This window comes from Leuciscus leuciscus (assembly GCF_965113295.1).
Source record: "Leuciscus leuciscus genome assembly, chromosome: 2".
In the NCBI taxonomy this organism is placed as follows: domain Eukaryota; kingdom Metazoa; phylum Chordata; class Actinopteri; order Cypriniformes; family Leuciscidae; genus Leuciscus; species Leuciscus leuciscus.
Window position 1 is genome coordinate 5,257,156 of NC_138726.1, and position 18,780 is coordinate 5,275,935.

Sequence of the window (18,780 nt, forward strand, 5' to 3'; positions counted from 1 at the left end):
GTTTTGACAAACGAAGCCTATGCTGACCTCTGGTGGAAAGACATATAATAACATCAGGGAAATGGGGAGAGTCCATTGGATTAGGCATGTTTAATAATAAATATAAAAAAATACTAAATTTACATTTATAATTAATTAATTGTTTATAGATTTCATTTGAAAGCCAAATCATAGATTAAAAATATGATGTATTCTGACCAGTTGCTTCTTGTGTTTTCTTTCTTTTTTCTTTAGGGAAACCTGATTGTCTCGCCCTTCTTTACAATTAATCATGTGACTGGATCACATGGGGAAGTATATGGAGTTCATTTAGACATCAGTTGAATGGTGTTTCTATATTTTTAGTTTTTCTGCCGGAATGTGTGGCAGATTGATGTTTTCCTAGTATCCGTACCTCGTACCCCACTACAGACTGAGACCAGGTTTAAAGCCATCCTGCCCTGCTCAAAGCCCAGCTGGCCCACTGAACTCTTGCCTGTGAAATGGCGAGGAATGATTGAGAAAGCAAGGACTGTCATTGCACTCGCCCGACACGGGCTGTGGCCAGACTGAGGCGAGGACTCGAGGGGACATAAGAACACAAAGACTGAAAATAGTTTTATCACACTGAGATAACTAAAGTTGTTTCCTTTTTTTTATTTTAGTTGGCATCCTCACTGAAAAAAAAAGAAAAAAAAATCGGTTTGACCCACGGTTTTTGAATTGCTCTCTAGATACCGCTGCGGATAATATCTAGCATTGTCTCATAACTCTTGTCTTTCTGCCCTTGGTTCCTAAACGGTTCTCATCGCCACATGCCTCAAGACTGCTCTTATTTGATTTTTTCCTCAAGATTTTTTCTTTTTCCCATGCCTGGCTTCTCCATCATCAGCATGGTTCTGTGTAACAAAAAAACTTCAGTTCCAACACCCAGTAAGTTATAGCACTCTGCTTAAACTGTGTAGGAGACAGTCATGCTGTTTTATTGGGACGTGTTCAGCACTACCATCCAGCCTCTCATGGTAAGCGTCCACTTTTAAAAAGCATGACTGTCCGAGATACTTCACTTCCAGATTCATTCACGTAATATAATTTAAGTGAGCACTGTTCCACTGTTCAGTCTTTCAGAAGAACATCAGCGGCTGAGGTCCGTTTACTCCAGGGAATTCACTTGGTTATCCTTCAACTTGAATCCGAATATCCTCCTTGGCTACCTTACCTCATTGCTGACAGAATTTCCGATTTATCGCTGTGGTTCTTAAAATGGATGTTTGTTAATGTGACGAGGTATAGTAAGTTCTTTTAGAGAGACGCTTACGTGGTGGCCGTTCTGCTACAGCATTATGGGGTGCGTGACACCAGAGGCCCAGTAGTTTCGTTCTTGCATGGGGCCGCTCTATCCCTGAACACTTATTGTGGAAGTGTTGTGATAACTCCAGCGTGTTTTATGAAACCAAGTGAGCGTTTGACCCGAACATGCTTTCATAGCCCATCATGCTCTGTGTATTTCATGTGTCGTCCAGCATGGTGTACTATAGCACTAGAAATGTGACTTTAAACGGTGTCTCCTCAGGCAAAGCAAACTTTGGTTTCGCACCAAACGCTGTCGACTCTCTTGGTTGCGCACACTATGTGATGTCTGTATATGATGTACAGAGGGACTGTTTTAAAATGCAATCAAGCGACCATCTGATTACTTTGATGTTTTGTTTTTTAAATCTGTCTCTTGGGTGTGCTTTTCTTTTCCTGTTCGGTACTGTCCTCTCTGCTTTATCTGCCATGGCTTTGTTTTGGCTTGCTGGGGGGTTTTAACATTCAGTGGATCCTCAAAACCTTCAAATAAGTCTTGGGAGTCTCTTAATCTAAAATCTGGACCAGTCATAGCTCATGGTGGATGTCAGGCGGTTTCCTGGTCATTTTCTGCTGAAAATGCTGATTTTTGGGGTCATGTGTTCAAACGAGCAGGTCGATTTTAACAGGCTCTGTTGGAACGAGACGACTGACAGGTGTTCGGAGGATTATGTTGACTCATTCCCTCTCTCCCATGTGTAAAGTCACAATGGAAAAAAAGCAGTAAAGCACCATGGTACACGGAATACTAAGAGAAATGGGCTGTTACACATCCAAATATGTAATTTGATATTAGGTACATTGGGATGGTTGTGCTGCACAGAACAACGACTTTCAAAACCTGAACAATTATTTTTGACCTTTGTGGTTTTAGTCAGTTAAGAAAGATTCTCAGTACATGAAAATTGTCACGTGCATTTCATTTCAAATGGTGCTGTTGACACGCTGTGATTTGTTGGAAAGAGGACGCAGTGCACTATTGCATGCTTTACGTCATTTCCACGATGGACTAACACCTCTTTCCTGTTGCGCTTCATCCCAAGTGTTTCTCAAAAGACAACTTATCACCAAGTATCAGGCCCCGGTACTTAAAGAATGTTTACATTTTTTTTTTTTTTTTTTTAAATGGCTTTGTTTTGATTTAGTTTTTTTGGCTGTATCACCCAATTCCTCCTGTTCTTTCTTGGACTGTTCTCTTATGTAAAGTGTACATTACCACGTTTCTTTTTTTATACAATACTGTAACTTGCCTTTGTACATTTAGGCAAAAAAAATAAATCTTTTTATGAGACAATCACATCTGTCCTTGTGTGGCTCTCTCTGTTCTGTTTTACAGTCATTGAAAGAAAATAATTTGTATGTTTTTTTTTTTTTTGTGAACATTTTCTTTACTTTTACAATAAAGGTGGATGTTCTTATCCTTCAATGAGAAGATAGTTTTCAGGTAAGTTACCTTAGGCCCTGTTTACACCTGGTATTAAGATGCGTTTTGGCCGATTCAGATCACAAGTGGACGACACTAAATACAGGTGTAAACGGAGTCTAAGGCGTTTTGAGCTTGTCTACTTTCGACCTCTTGTCAGTTGAAAACACATTCATGTTGTCGAATGTGTTCAAACAGCCACAAAACACCGTCTTCTCTCCGTCTACTGATCTAATGCGTGAACATTATGGGAAGCGCGCTATCCAGACGGCTGAAGACCCAAGTTTGGTTTAAAGATGAAAAACGTACCAAACACAATGTCCTCTCACCATTCCTGATTTCTAACAAACACTCAACAGCGTCCGGCGTGATCTCGTGACTGTCAGAGCAGAAACAGCAGATTTTCGCCTCTTTCCGTGTTTAAAATCATTTGAATGTGTAAATCGGCAAGACAAATCACATCCAAATGATACACTTTCACTCTATGTTGGTTAAACTTAGCAGATAATCCATGAATAATGTGCGTGCTGAACCGTGGGGCCTGGTCCGTACGGATCAACCCCTAATAATGAATGAACACACTTATCATATAAAATAAAATAATATCTTAGATGGAGAAAAGTCAGTAAACGTGTCCCTGTCCCTAAAAATGCCAAATATGTTGATGCTCAACAGTGCCTTCCTCCAGGTTTTCTGCTGCGCATCGTTCATTTTCACCACGCATGCGCACTGGTTATGTTTATAAGACTGACAGGCTCAATAAATTGCTGGAAATATTTCAAATCCTTCACCGTTAAAAACCTTGGATGCATGAAATTCCAAATCCCTAGCATTTTAATTCACTTGCCTTATTGCACTAATGCTGTTAGACAGTCATATGACAACAATAAAATGTGTGAAAGGGTCATTGTTTTGAATCATTTGAGTATTTGCACAATAAAGCCCTTTCAGCTTGTGTAAAGTGCTTTGTCTGTGACAAAAGGAGCTTTTTATGTGCAACGTGATGCAGCTGTGGAGATTATGCGGGATGATTTTGTGGATTGTGAATGTAAAATCTGATTATCGCTGACGGGAGGGGGGGGAGGGAGGGAGACAGGGAGATGCGGCGGCAATGACTTTTCCTCTGATGTCCTGCAAGGGCATGGAAGTACACTTTTCCTCTTGCTGCTAAGCAAGTCTGCATCGGACATCTGGGATTTCATGGGATGCACTATATACGCAGCCAGTTCTGAGGCTCCTTCAGCGGAGGGGCCTGAGGCACAGAAACGCCCCCATGGTCACAGCAACAGGACCTGTCGTACCCGGGACCGGTGAGGCTCAGATGCATTATAGCGTGTGGACTGACTGTTGACCTGTGTCTTTTATTAATGCTGAACTTTAAGCTATTAAAAACCTCAACTGTCAGAGATTTATTGCCAAAATGTGAATGTCCCCAGTCATTTCAGGCTGTTTATGTGTGCTTTAGGCTATAGGCCTACTTTTACATTTTCACTTTGGATTTCATTCATATGCTTTCTTGTATACATCTGTTTTAACTTAATTTGCTCAATCTTTAGGACTACTATTTGTTATCTTGTTTTCAAATTAAGATCAAAGTAGAAATATAATATTACCAACAACTGTTGTAAAGTAGCCTACTGTATAAAATGCTTCTGCCATGAAGTAAAATAATAATAGGCTAATAATAATAATAATAAAATTGTTTTGAAATGGTTTCTTTATGATAGTAGGCTAAATTAGGAAGCATTTCAAAGACAACAGATTCGTTTTTATAGACGTCTATGGACATTTACTTTGTCAGTCGTTGTCAAAAGTGTCTAGACAAAAAAAAAAAAAAAAATTGATTTAACGAGCAAATGGGTAGTTATTCCGATTCTGCAGCGTGTCAGTCAGTGTGTGTGTGTGTGTGTGTGTGTGTGCGCGCTGGAGTAAATCCAGCGGGAGTTCCAGGAGCTTCCTAATAACACCACGAGTCGCTAATGCTGCTGACGTTACAGCTCTCATAAGACCTCACACACTGACTACATAACGCTCACAATCACACTTATGACACTTTACATTCATAAACACGGACTGTAACGCCGGTAAAGATGTCGTTGTCTTAACACTGACTCACCTCTATGGGACACGTCGAGCGAGGGTTTGGATATTTCCTCAGGTAAGAGTCTGTCAACGGATCTTTATCACTGACTGTGATGACGCGTTTTTACGGTCATCAGCATCGTAAATCCTGCAATGTTTTTTAAATAATTATGTTTGTAAATTTATAACGCTATTCTTTGTATTATATTACCTTTGCATCAAATTTCAAAACAACTACTGCTGTGAGGGTGTTTCAGCTGTGGAAGTGATGGTCAAATTGACATCTTTCTCTCTTCTGATTTCCGTTTTAAGTCACTGTCGATTTTTTTCCTCTTTTTGAAAGTTGTGAAAACACTATTCTTTTGCTATTTGAGCAAATGGGAGCACAAAAAATAAATAAAGTAGTCCCCCATTCACTGCTATATAAGTTTACCCAACTATGACGACGTGCGCTTCTGAGAAACCCACGAACATAGTGACATACTGTTTAATTCACATATGTAATGTGCATGCAGAGGTTTACATTGTTGTTCACTCTGAGAATATAGATCAGATTTAGTTTTTCTGAAACGTTTTAGTTGGATGTTCGTCTAAAGATTTTTGTTACTTCTTGTTTCAGAACGTTGAGAAAATTCTAAAGTAATGTTCCCATAATGTTTACAAAAAAATTATGAAATGTTCCCTAAACATTTGTATAACCAAGAGAATTTAAAAATAATAATAATTTCAACATGCAGAAATAAATTTTTTACACATTTTAACAAAACGTCCTTAGAATATATTTTTATTAGCTTGGAATACAGTCAAATAAATTGCCATATAGGCTAGGCCTACTGTACTTAATTATTGTGCAAAGTTGCTACATTGGAAACCGCAAACCGTCAAGCAAACGATTTACTTGGCGGATATTTATTATTTTTATTCAGATTATTATTACTGATATTAATAAATGTATTTGACATTTGTATATTTTATTATATGTTCACCATCATTTTCCTTGATGCTTTGCTTTACAGTGATTTTATCACAGTTACAAAAGTTTAGGTGGCTATAAAATGGCTTTATTGAACTTTAACCACACTGACTTTAAGCAGATATGTCTGGTGGTCTGTTTCTAGTATGTAGCCTATAGATCATACTCAGGGTAAGCGCCATATTGAATTTAACACGGATGAAAACGAGGCTGTGAGGAATAGACGTAGGCCTACAGTCTTTACAACGACACGCTCTGTATTTAAAGGTTCTAGATAGATCACATACTTTTCACAATTCATAACTTTCACAACTGTTTTATGGAGTTTTTGTATACTGAAAGTTTTTCTTGGAAAGATGTTTTGTCAGCTGAGCAATTGGATTGTTGTTAACATTGAATGCACTGTATATATTCTTCACAGCCTCGTTTTCATTCCTCTCTAAAATGAAATATGGAGCTACCCTGATTAAAGTCTATAGTCACTGTAGTAGGTTTAATACACACTTATAAATACCACGAATTGTTCCTTTAGATTGTGCAGGATATTTTTATCACACAAAACATTTTAACTAGTCAGCATCCACTACAAACTGTATATAAACTGCTGTGTGTTTATAAATGGAAAGGGCAGTGGAGCAGGCCAAGAGGAGTTAAGACTGAGTTAAGACGCTTATGTAGGTCACTTACAGCGAGTCCACTTAACTCTTTACAATAATACATAACCAAATGTGATGTATATGAGAGTTCAGCATTTCCAGAATTTACCACGACAACCATAGTTTTTTTTACCAAAATTCCAAAAGTGATGTTATTAAAAAGTCAAAAATAAGGTGACACCTCTCATGAATTTATTAAGGTTTTACAGTAGTAACAATAAATGCAGCAACTAGGGTGTTTTGGGCAGAAATTATGATTACCATTAGTAGGCAATATACCAGTAGACACCATTAACCAGTAAAAATGTATCAACTGGTGGAGATTTTGGAGTCTCGAGGACTCTATCGTGGTTACGCTGATGTGACGTTGCTGAGCTGAGCGGTCAAGAAAGCGTATTATTTGCCTGTCTTTTTAAGCATTGCGGATTTAAAACAAGTGATTTTAATAGCAGCAAAAAAATAACTCATTTTGCTATATGCGTGCGCACATAAAGCCACTGCTCATTGGGTTCTTATTGCTGCCTAATTGTAGCCTGGAAATCCAGACCTAAATCTAAAAGATTAATGGTCTGGCGTCGACTAATGAAAATCGGCCAGCTCGAGGGGCGGAACCAAGCATGCATTTGAAAATCTCACTGCACGCAATTGGAAAACACTACAACCAATCACAACAAGCCCCATATGTTTGGCTACCAGAGCTAACTGGTAGATTAGACTCTTACTGTATCCGGTCGGCAAAACAGCAAAAATGTCCTTCTTGCAAAGGAAGGATTCGAGCGGCGTCTTCTGTTCCTGTTTTAGATAAAAAGCCAAGTCTAACTCGTTCATTGTAGCGGCCAAAGCCGTTTCAAACAACTGGTGTTCATCCATAGCCAGCCATCTTGTAATGTTTACCAATGACTGTCGTCATCTGTTTAGCTCGCCTCTGGCCCGCCTATATCAGATAGCCCGATGTGATTGGTGCAGCTCAGATCGAGGGGCATATTTAATGAGCATCGTTACTCGACACCAGAGTAACTCGCTGAGCAAATTCAACTTGTGCTCTCGCGAGAACTCTGGATTACCAGGGTAGCTTTTTGGGCTTGAACTGTTCAATACACTTACGTGTCAAAATGCCCATCTTTGCAAGTATCCTCACACCGTGTCCTAACCAAACGCGGCGCCGCGTCACGCGATAAAAGGTGTCTTTTCCATGTTAATCAGAGTTTTTGTCCTAACCAGCCACGACAGAGACTCGTGATCATTCTATTTTAGAAACGGTTTCTATCTCTGCGACGTCGTGGCTGGAACAACAACAGAAAGTATGATAGTCTCAGGTACTTTTTATGTGCTTTAATTAATGTTAAAAACATCTGTGTGAGTTTGAATATCATTGTGTGAGTCTTTTGTAGCCGTACAAACAACAATTCACCTCAGATCTTCAAAATAAATAAAAGTGAACAAGAACGTTCAAACTGTCAACTCATTGATAACAGACAAGTGTATTCTATGACAACTGTTTCAGTAACTCAGTTGCCAATGCATTTTTAATAGCGTTAAAATGGTGTAATATTCATGAATTTGATGTAGGCTACTTATCCAATTCGTTGCGAGTGCAGCGAGCTTGCCGAGGGAGCCCGCCCACACGCTCTTCTGATTGGCTGTGATTTTTATCGCGTTCCATAGGCGCGTCGCGTCTGGTGTGGACAGACAAATTATTTGCCGCTGGAATCTTATCTTATCGTGTCTGGTTAGGACACGGTGTTATAAACACAGTAATCAAAGTCTTAAGTGAACATAAACATTTGAGAAAGAAAACGCATGTGAATCAGTGTATTGGATCTGTGTATTAGGTCTTAAAGGGACAGCAGCCTAATATTCCTGCTTCAGTCTGTCATTAATGTTCATCAAACAACAAAAGATAAAGAGAAAATCATTCACTGCTCTGGACTGAATCACTTTTGTTACTTTAATAAGAATAAATGTATATTTAATATACACAGTGAAGATGCAGTGTTTATTTATACATTTGATTACTTTATAAAATGTATGTAGTATTTCTTATTTTTTTAGTGTTTGAAGTTTTTCAGGTCTATTTCATTTGTGTCCCTGTTCTATTGTAGTTTGTTTTCCTATAGCCTAGTTTCTTTGTTCACTGTTTTACTTATTCCGTAAAAAATGTTGTGGCATTGAAAATGGTGAGAAGAATTATGAAATTTCAATGGTATCAAACATTTTGAGATCATGACCTTATTCAAAGCAAAAAATAACTATTGTGATACATATCGTGAAATAAAATTAGTCATAGCTGGTCATATCTGGATTTTGGTCATATCGCCCACCCCTAAAGTTAGGAGAGGAAGTGTTCCAGTAATGTCAAAATGAAACAAAGAGTAGTTGTCCTTATTTAAACCTGCCTCTGACTGACATAAACCACACAGGTGTTTTCCAACATAATAAGCTCACTAGCATGTCCTCACAATACAGTTTGGATAATGCAGTGTGAACGGCTTGCTGAGTGTCCGTCAGTGTGTGTGTGTGTGTGTGTCGACCGCCGGCAGACGTACATGAGAACAGCCCGTGAGCCTCCTGTTGTACAGCTGTTATTACTGTGAAGCCCTGAAGGCCCTTTATACAGCGAAACCTCCTGTCGTCGCCCGCTCTAAACCAGTAACGTTAGAGTACTACTTCTAATATTGTAGTTACTACTGCGGTATCTTATGGCATATTGTGCTTGAATAGTTGTAAAATATGCACACTACTATATTAGTTATATCAGTTATAATGCTAATGATTAATCCAGAATGCATTCATTTTAGACATTTGTGACCCTGGATCATGTCTTATGTTGCACGGGTATATTTGTGGCAATAGCCAACAAAACATTATATGGGTCAAAATTATAAATTTTTCTTTTATGCCAAAAATCATTAGGATATTAAGTAAAGATCGTGTTCCATGAAGATATTTTGTAAATTTCCCACCTTAAATATATAAAACATTTATTTTTGTAAATGATGCAGCACAATCGCCAATAGAAATGGACAACTTTAAAGGAGATTTTCTCAATATTTCGATTTTTCTGTACCCTCAGATTCCAGATTTTCAAATAGTTGTATCTCGGCCAAATATTGTCCTATCCTAACAAACCATACATCAATGGAAAGATTATGTATTCAGCTTTCAGATGATGTATAAATCTCAATAAAAAAAAAAAATTACACATAAAGGGGGTCGCACACCGGACGCGCAGCTCAGCGCCGCGCCGCGCAGCGCCACGTCTTTTAAATTCGAACACATTATTCTCTATGAGAGTACACACACCGGCGGCGCCTTTCTGCGTCTGTCCGCGGCGGCTCAGGACCGTGTTCAAAATCCTGCCGCGCCACAGAGCGCCATTTACATAGTTTTATATAAAATTTACATGTGTGTGTCTCAAATCGTAGTTAATGTATATACGGACTTCACCCTGTGCTGCTATATACATTTAGTTTTATATTTATTTACAGAAATCAGAAAATTGCTGATGTTATCGGATTTTCAGGTGAGAGTTGTCCTAGACGCGACGCGGCGCTGAGCTGCGCGTCCGGTGTGCGGCCGCCTTAAGGCCGCACACCTACACTCTGCACCGCCCGCCTTAAGGCGGCCGCACACCGGACGCGCCGCGCCGCGCCACGTCTAGGACAACTGTCACCTGAAAATCCGATAACATCAGCAATTTTCTGATTTCTGTAAATAAATATAAAACTAAATGTATATTGCAGCACAGGGTGAGGTCCGTATATATATTAACTACGATTTGAGACACATACATGTAAATTTAATATAAAACTATGTAAATGGCGCTCTGTGGCGCGGCAGGATTTTGAACACGGTCCTGAGCCGCCGCGGACAGACGCCGAAAGGCGCCGCCGGTGTGTGTACTCTCATAGAGAATAGTGTGTTCGAATTTAAAAGACGTGGCGCTGCGCGGCGCGCCGCTGAGCTGCGCGTCCGGTGTGCGACCCCCTTTAAAGGCCAATTTATACTTCTGCGTCGAGTGTACGCCGTAGTGTACGTCGTAGGCTACGCACGTAGGCGACGCCGTCGTGAGCATTTATACTTCTGCGAATGTCTGTGTTGCTCTGCAGTTACACCGCCGAAACGCTAGTTGGCGCGGGTGGGTTTTAATGTTCCAGTTCCACTGTGTTTACATTCCTCGCGGCTGTTTTGAGTTTAGGTTTCTACGAGCAATGGCGACTGAAGGAGTCATACAGATGGCTGTATTTCCGCACTTCTTCAAGCAATCTCTCGGTCACTTGGTCTGTTTCCATGGCTCTTCACTGATCTTCGGAATTTAAAAATGGCGGGCGGGCGGGCGGTGCAGAGTGCAGAAGATCATTCCGGAAATGCGCAGGAGGAAACGCGATGCTATCCAGCCGACCAATCACAGATCTTGCGGTCCGCGTCGCCGCGACGCGTAGTTACATTTTTGAGGAGGTGCGCGTCAGGGTACGGCCAGAGCCCGTCTACGGAGAGCCTTGGCACTTCCTATTAAGGCCAATTTATACTTCTGCGTCGGGTGCGCGTAGAAGGTACGGCGTAGCATACGCATTGACGTGTACCATACGTCGTACCCTTCGCCGTACCCTGACGCGCACCTCCTCAAAAATGTAACTACGCGTCGCGGCGACGCGGACCGCAAGATCTGTGATTGGTCGGCTGGATAGCATCGCGTTTCCTCCTACACTCTGCACCGCCCGCCCGCCATTTTTTAATTCCGAAGATCAGTGAAGAGCCATGGAAAAAGACCAAGTGACTGAGAGATTGCTTGAAGAAGTGCGGAAATACAGCCATCTGTATGACTCCTTCAGTCGCCATTGCTCGTAGAAACCTAAACTCAAAATAGCCGCGAGGAATGTAAACACAGTGGAACTGGAACATTAAAACCCACCCGCGCCAACTAGCGTTTCGGCGGTGTAACTGCAGAGCAACACAGACATTCGCAGAAGTATAAATGCTCACGACGGCGTCGCCTACGTGCGTAGCCTACGACGTACACTACGGCGTACCCTCGACGCAGAAGTATAAATTGGCCTTTAGCCCCATTGTATCGATCTTGGTTGCAGTTCCATTAGAATTCCACTGGAGGTGATCGCGGGCGAGTGCAGACTGAATGAGAGTCTATGGGGCTAGACGGCTAAATGTGTCTCTTTCACCCGATTGCCGTTGAGAAATCTCAGATTTTATTGTAGGTTTTGCAAGTTCAACATGGGTTATAGGTCGAAAGTTGAATGAACGAGTACTTATTTCTTTTCGATTTCTTACAGTTTGAGTTGTTGTTGCCCATAACACGCTAGCATTCTGCTAATGACGTCAGCATTCTGACGTCATTGACATTTTAAAAGACTTTTTAAACCAAATAAGTGACTCTAAAAAATCTAACACCCAGCAATGTGTAATTTCTTTGCATCTCCTTTCGAATACAACATTCAAATTACTAGACAAAAAATTATATCCTGAGAAAAGTGGATTTTGAGGGTTTTTCGCCATAGACCTCCATTCATTCTGCACTCGCCTGCGAGCGCCCCCGCATGGACAGAGACGTGTTACTGCAGCCAGTCCAGAAACCGGAAGTAAGCAGAGAGTGCCAATTCTCTTCCTATTAGACATTCTCTGGTACGGCGAAGGGTACGACGTATGGTACACGTCAATGCGTATGCTACGCCGTACCTTCTACGCGAACCCGACGCAGAAGTATAAATTGGCCTTAAGACTGGTTTTGTGGTCCAGTGTCACATTTATTTAAAGGGACATTGTGTAGTATTTTCTCCCATCTAGCGGTGAAATTGTATTTTGCATTCAAACAAATAGTGCTCTCCAGCGCCTCGCTTTTTCAAATCTACGGTAGCCGTTATGTACCAAAAAGCTATGACAGGATGTCTTATAATAGCACTTCATCGAGTTTTCCTTCGGCTGAACTGAGTTGTTATTTCAAACAAACTGCATATTGACACAACGAACAAACGAATGTTACAGTTTTGAACAAACAAAACTTACAACCTTGTTTTTAGGGCCTTCTTTACTCAATGGCTGCTATTCGCCTGTTTAACTTTTAACTATAAATGTTCTACTGTCTATATATATAAAAAAAAGCTTGTAATTAAGACCGTAACATTGACTTACCTGTCGAGAAGAAAGCAGGCAACTTCAGCATCTCTTTTGAAAGCTTTCTCCTGCATTAGCTATTCCGACATTAACCCTTGTTTTTTGTAATCTCCGGTCACGTTTCCTTTTATGGTCTATTTTGGACTTTTTCGACGACGAGGACTCCTTATCCTGTGACTCAGCATATGTATGGACTCCTCCATTATAAATGACCGTACAGTGCAGCCTTTTAAACTTGCCGGGGCAGTGACAAGCGCCTCTCACTGCTCTGCTCCTCCAGTCACGTGACGCTGGCTCTGAACGAAAACGCGTTGGCCTAGTACTTTTTGTCCCTCTCTGCTATTAAAGTGTTTCAAGATGGCGGAACGACATGGACGCCTCCGTGGACCTACCCGTCCCATGTATATAAAGATAATAAATTCTTCATTTACGAGGATAAGTCAGATCATTAGCAGAGGTATTTGTACACCATTGAGGACATATTTATGAATAAAAATATTGATTTTAGATAATAAAATACCTAAAAAACTACACATTGTCCCTTTAAGTTTGAATGGTGCTATTGTACCGTGTACATGACTGAAATGCTGCCTGTTGTTTAGACACATTTAGACACAAGACTTTCATTTACCTAAGTTGATTTGGTAGACATGCTTTTCTGTACGTCCACAAGCTGACTGGTTGTTTGTTTAAGGTCTTGTAAATCATGTGTATTCAGAGCAAACACGGTTCCATAAAGAACTTTTCCATTGCATAAAAGGTTCTGTATAGTGGAAAAGGTTTGTTAGATAGTTAAAATGTTCTTCACATTAAGAAAAAAGGGTTATTTTAAGAACTGTTCACTGAAACTGTTCTCTTGCAGCATGTGCCAATTTTGTCAGCAGTGGCAGAAAAACAATGGTGGTGTGTCTTTAAGAGAGGCTTCTGTGCCTGCAGGCTAATGTTGATTCGGCTAAATGGATTAGCAGTTATTCTGCCTCGTAAATACGTGTTAATATAGAGAGAAACAAGGAGGGCACTGAGTAACCTCTAACATTTAGGACAGCTCTAGGCGTCATATCATGATATAAACAGTTCATAGTACTATACACTTTCAGAATCTGTATCCATAAGAGCAGCTGAGATGAACATCGACACATGATTGTCCACATTTACACCTCAACGACCCGACCCAGCAGTGGTGACTGCGTTAAGACGACACGTAAAGACCGGCTTCCCATAAAAGTTCTTTACAAATGTTGCTGCGAGATGTTCATCAGTGTTTTCACAGAATACAGTTTTTTTTTTTTTTTTTTTTTTTTTCTGAGAAATAGCAAATTTCTGCAATTTCTATCTGATGATTTTTTTTTTTTTTTTTAGCTTGACAAAATAAGGAACATTTATCATGACTTTATTAATTTCCATGACCTTTCCAAGTTTAAATTTCTTTGATATATCATGTTCACTCCTTACATAAAAATGACAGTAAATCTTGAGTAAACAGTAAAAATCTTTTTTTTAAAGAAAGAAATATGTTTACACATCTTGATTTGCTAATTTTGTCTTACTTTAAGTCATTTTAAGCCATCCAAGAAGTGTGCTTAATTATAAAAAATAAATAATAACTTTTAAATCTTCTTTAAAAAAAAAACTTGCTGGTAATATAATCGTAATGAAATAAAAGGCTACTTAAGTGTAATTAAAGAGAGTATGCTTTCATTACTATGTTTCTTAACACACTTAAGTACACTTTTAATAATGTACACTTTGTAATAGTGTCAAATTACATGTTTTGCTTTAAAGTACATTTTAAATTATTATGTTTTAATAATCTGTTGTCATGCTTTAAAAAAGTTATTTTGAAGTAGTGTATAAACTTGTAAAGTACTTGATAATATCTAGTGTTATTTTGATGTTACATCTTAAGTAATTGAATATATATATATACAGTGTGTGTGTGTATATATACATATATGTGTATATATATATATATATATATATATATATATATATATATATATATATATATATATATATATATATATATTTAACATCAAACCTGCAGCAGCTTGTGCGAAGGCGGAGCAAAGAGCTTTTCTTCCAGTTCACATGTGAAGGGGGCGTTTCTTAAAGGCACAGCAACACAAAATGCCGTTCTTCATTCTAAGTGTCAGAGAGAGAGAGAGAGAGAGTGAAAAAAAAGTACTTTATGCTAGAAAAAATATTAATGATGAAATATATGACATGACCCTTTAAAAAAATCTTCAGTAACTATCATCTAATTACTATAATCATGCGCTGGCCGTTTAATCCCCCTGTCTATGTATTTCTCTATGTACTTTTAAACACGGTAGGTTGCATATGTTGCTCTTTGCCCTCCTCTCATTGCTGTCCTGTGAGGGGCATCAGCAGGAGAACTGCTAGTTAAGCGTTTTAGAGGAGCAGCGCACCAGCTGTGTGTGTGTGTGTGTGTGTGTGTGTGTGGCGTATAGCAGTGTGTGTTCAGTCTCTGGGGTGCATTAAACAGCGGATCAAATGATGTGACCTTCAAAAACAGGAACCGGTCTGTCAGTGCACACAGAGATGACTCAAACTCACGCCTAATGAAGCTTCCCAATTAAAGATAACAAGGGAAGAATAGGCCATGCAGTAGAGCAGCGTTCTCAGCACTGGTCCATTTATCACAGCTCTCTAATTGTAGCCCAGAAATAGCATGTGCTCGTTGGGAAAAGGCTAAATGTTCATTAGAAGTGTGTATGACGTGTTGTTGTTGTGTGTGTTTTGCAGGCCTAGGACCATGAGTGATCACCAGGATCCGGCTGAAGAGATCGGGCTCCTAACACCTCACGATCAGTCGGAGCCCTCGAAGGACGAGGACATGCATTTCAGGCAAGTTAGGGCTTGAGTGTAAAAGGAGATCATCTGGGTTTATCATTTATATCATCATGGCTTCATGTCATAAGTTGAATGTATTTGAGTGGTTGAAGCAAGAAGGTCCAGGGTTTGAGTCCCGCTGAGCTTTCTGAGTGGAGTTTGCATGTTCTCCTGGTGTTTATTGTGGGGTTTTCCTGTGGGAGGAGACGCTGGGAGAGGCTCCAGCTGTGACCCGACATGATCTGGAAAATATATTAGTTAAGATGAGGCAGTCATAATAGATATTCAGCAGGAAGTGACACTTTTTGGCTTCCTTCCCCAATAAACAAAACAATTTGAACAGAAAGACGTTTAATATTTACATATTATGTTTTGTTAAACAGTCTTTTTTTTTTATCCCATTCATATACAATTCAGACTGCAAACACAATATTCAAGTAAAATATTAGTTTAGTACAATCACACGGTCTTTTCTATAATACCATCTCATGCTGAATAATGATTTTTATCTCACAAATAATTTATTACAATCTCTGTGATGAGAAATGACAGTCTTTCAGCTGATTATCCCGTTACAGCGGAGCATTAATAATCACAAGTGGCACCAATAAAAAAATTCAACACACTCCTTACTACTCTATTACTATATTACACACAAACTTGACACAAATGCACTGATCAAAATCATTAATCAAATAAAATTAGCAAATTAAAAAACTTATTAAAATGTTTTATTATGAAATCTATACCCCTTATGTGACCCTTAAGCTTCTTATATTCAAGAACTTCCCTTATGAAAAAGAAGAACACTTTGGCATACTTTTAAATACAGCATTATTACAGAAATACTATACATTAAAAGAATATAGTTAAGTGTGAAAGGAATGTCTTTTCAGAAACTGAACTGCATGTTAAATGTCAAAAGTACTTCTATTGCCCTGAATGTACTGACAAGCATTTATGGTAAACTAAAATATACTTTAATATAATTTCGGTCACACTTTATTTTAGGGTCTAATTCTCACTATTAACTATGACTTTTGCCTCAATAAACTCCTAATTGCTGCTTATTAATAGTTAGTAAGGTAGTTGTTAAGTTTAGGATTAAGAAATGTAGAATATGGTCATGCAGAATAAGGCATTAATATGTGCTTTATAAACACTAATAAACAGCCTAATATGCATGATAATAAGCAGTTATAGTGAGAATTGGACCTTAAACTAAAGTGTTACCATAATATTTATTGAAATATGCATGTAATTTATTTAAATATATTTGTAATTAGACTTTTGTAGTGAAGTTGCATCTAAAATATTAACTTTAATTGTAAAATTGAATAACACACTAATGTTAAAATTATAATCAAGTACTTTACATGAGCTTTAGTATGTTAGTCAATCCTTTAAAATATTCAAGCTTTAAAGAAGTACTCTTATTTTGAAGTAAAACTTTTATTTTGACATTATTACAAAGTGCAGTTTTTTAAAAAGTGTGCTTAAATGTGTTAAGTATAGTCATGTAAGTAAGTTTTTATTGGATTAAATATACTTTTAACATTTGAAGTACACTAAAAGTGCACATTCAAGACAGTTAAGTGCATTTCTCTTGGGAAATGTTGGGAATGTTAGGAATGAGTTAAACTAATTCACATGGTGGCAGATTCCGTTATATGTGTACTTGTGCACTTCTTGTAAGTGTGATGTGCTTCCAGACGGGGTTTAGTTGAGCACTATATGATCCGCTGAATGACTGAACAGCTCAGTATCACAGAGCCTGTATTGTGTTTCCTCAAGTTTGAAAATCTTTGTCCCCTTTTACTTGCTTCTAGATGAATTATTGACCGTACACAAGAACATATTCTGTTTCTGGCTCGAGATGTGTTCTGGCTGTTAATCCGCCTGTCTATGCAGAAGCTCAGCCAAGGGCAAACACACACACACTCACACACACACACACACACACACACACACACACACACACACACACACACACACACACACACACACACACGCTGTCAGTCTGAAACTCTCACCGTGAGCAGAATAAGAGCTCGTGACTCATGTCTGCATTGCACAGGAGACACAGCAGCATTTGTGTTTATATCTTACTGTCGTTTTAAAGGTATCTGCGAGTGGATGATGATTTCTGATCATTTTTGTTGATTAGAGATCAAAGAGAAACGAGTTAATCTATTTAAAGTAGTTTGTGGCAGCTGAAATGAATGGTTATTAATGCGAGACATGTCACATGGATGTCCATATTTCAGTCTGTGTATGCCATGATACCAGAGCCAAACCTATTTAAAGCGGGTTGAACAATTATTCAGAATGATATCTGTCGATACCGGTAGTTAGATTTTCTTAAGGGAAACTCTTTACTATAATATTAGAGGTTAAAATGAACAACAGAGCTGTTATATTCAACTGCTATTTATTTTCCGATATAATAATTACACAAAAAACCTGAAATGTTTGCATACAGCTCAGTTGCACATAAGGTAGTTTTCATTAGCACTTGTCTGCATTACAAATTTATTCAAGCATACATATATGATTACCAGTAAATAAGCTCCTCTTTAGTGTTTTATAGCTAGCTAACGAACTGTGAACATTTAATAACTTTTCCCAATGTTAAGTGTCATTGTTAACAAGCTGTTTTATTGGTTGAAAACTGATTGGGCGAGTATTTTGATTGATTGATTGAAATTTATTTCGAGCAATAAAAAAGAAAATTATATATATATATATATATATATATATATATATATATATATATATATATATATATATATATATATATATAAACACAATATAAAAAAAACATAGCACAGTTTATCTCCCATAAACATACATATGCATATATATATATATACGTACACACATATACACACACATACATATACATATACATTACAAATAATAACTATACACATACACACATATATATATACACACACATATACATATACACATGTGTACCACACACACACACCAGGGATGGAAATTAGCACCCGCCACCAGCCAAATGCGGGTGATTTTGTGATGTGGCGGGTAAACTCGCTTCACCTACCGGCCACCGTGGCGGGTAAATAAAAATAGCATACTGTTTCACACGGACGGCGGACACTTTTAGAGGAGGACACCTTCAAAGAAAATGTGGCGTTACATCGCAGGCGTTAAGAGCTGGTTAAGAGGTCTGCAGAGAAAACATCTTTGCATTGACTTAACATTGAAATCACTCGCGCGTCCGGTGTGAACGCACCGACGCGACGGTGGAGCGTTTTGAAGATTTCCACTCTGGAGGATGGTTTCACTTTTTTTGCGTTTTTAAGCCCCAA

The 18,780-nt window shown here is 38.7% G+C and overlaps 2 protein-coding genes across 5 annotated transcripts in view; both read left to right on the forward strand.

Moving 5' to 3' along the window:
- znf609b (zinc finger protein 609b) overlaps positions 1 to 2,626 on the forward strand; it is a 63,636-nt gene extending 61,010 nt beyond the window's left edge. For all 3 annotated transcript variants that reach the window (XM_082160904.1, XM_082160903.1, XM_082160905.1), the window contains one exon: positions 235 to 2,626. Coding sequence is in view for 2 of the 3 variants with exons in the window: in XM_082160905.1 (XP_082017031.1) it covers positions 235 to 269 (35 nt within the window). In the remaining variant the exon portion in view is untranslated. The remainder of the gene's footprint in view (positions 1 to 234) is intronic.
- Positions 2,627 to 3,937: 1,311 nt separating this feature from the next.
- The window catches only part of gramd2aa (GRAM domain containing 2Aa), a 35,158-nt gene continuing 20,315 nt past the window's right edge, over positions 3,938 to 18,780 (forward strand). The window contains exons 1-2 of one of the 2 annotated variants that reach the window (XM_082161025.1): positions 3,938 to 4,062; positions 15,356 to 15,457. In XM_082161025.1, coding sequence (XP_082017151.1) covers positions 3,953 to 4,062; positions 15,356 to 15,457 — 212 coding nt within the window. In that variant the 5' untranslated portion in view covers positions 3,938 to 3,952. Of the gene's footprint in view, positions 4,063 to 4,726; positions 4,911 to 15,355; positions 15,458 to 18,780 lie in introns of those variants that run through there. The other variant, XM_082161026.1, reaches the window with a different exon arrangement.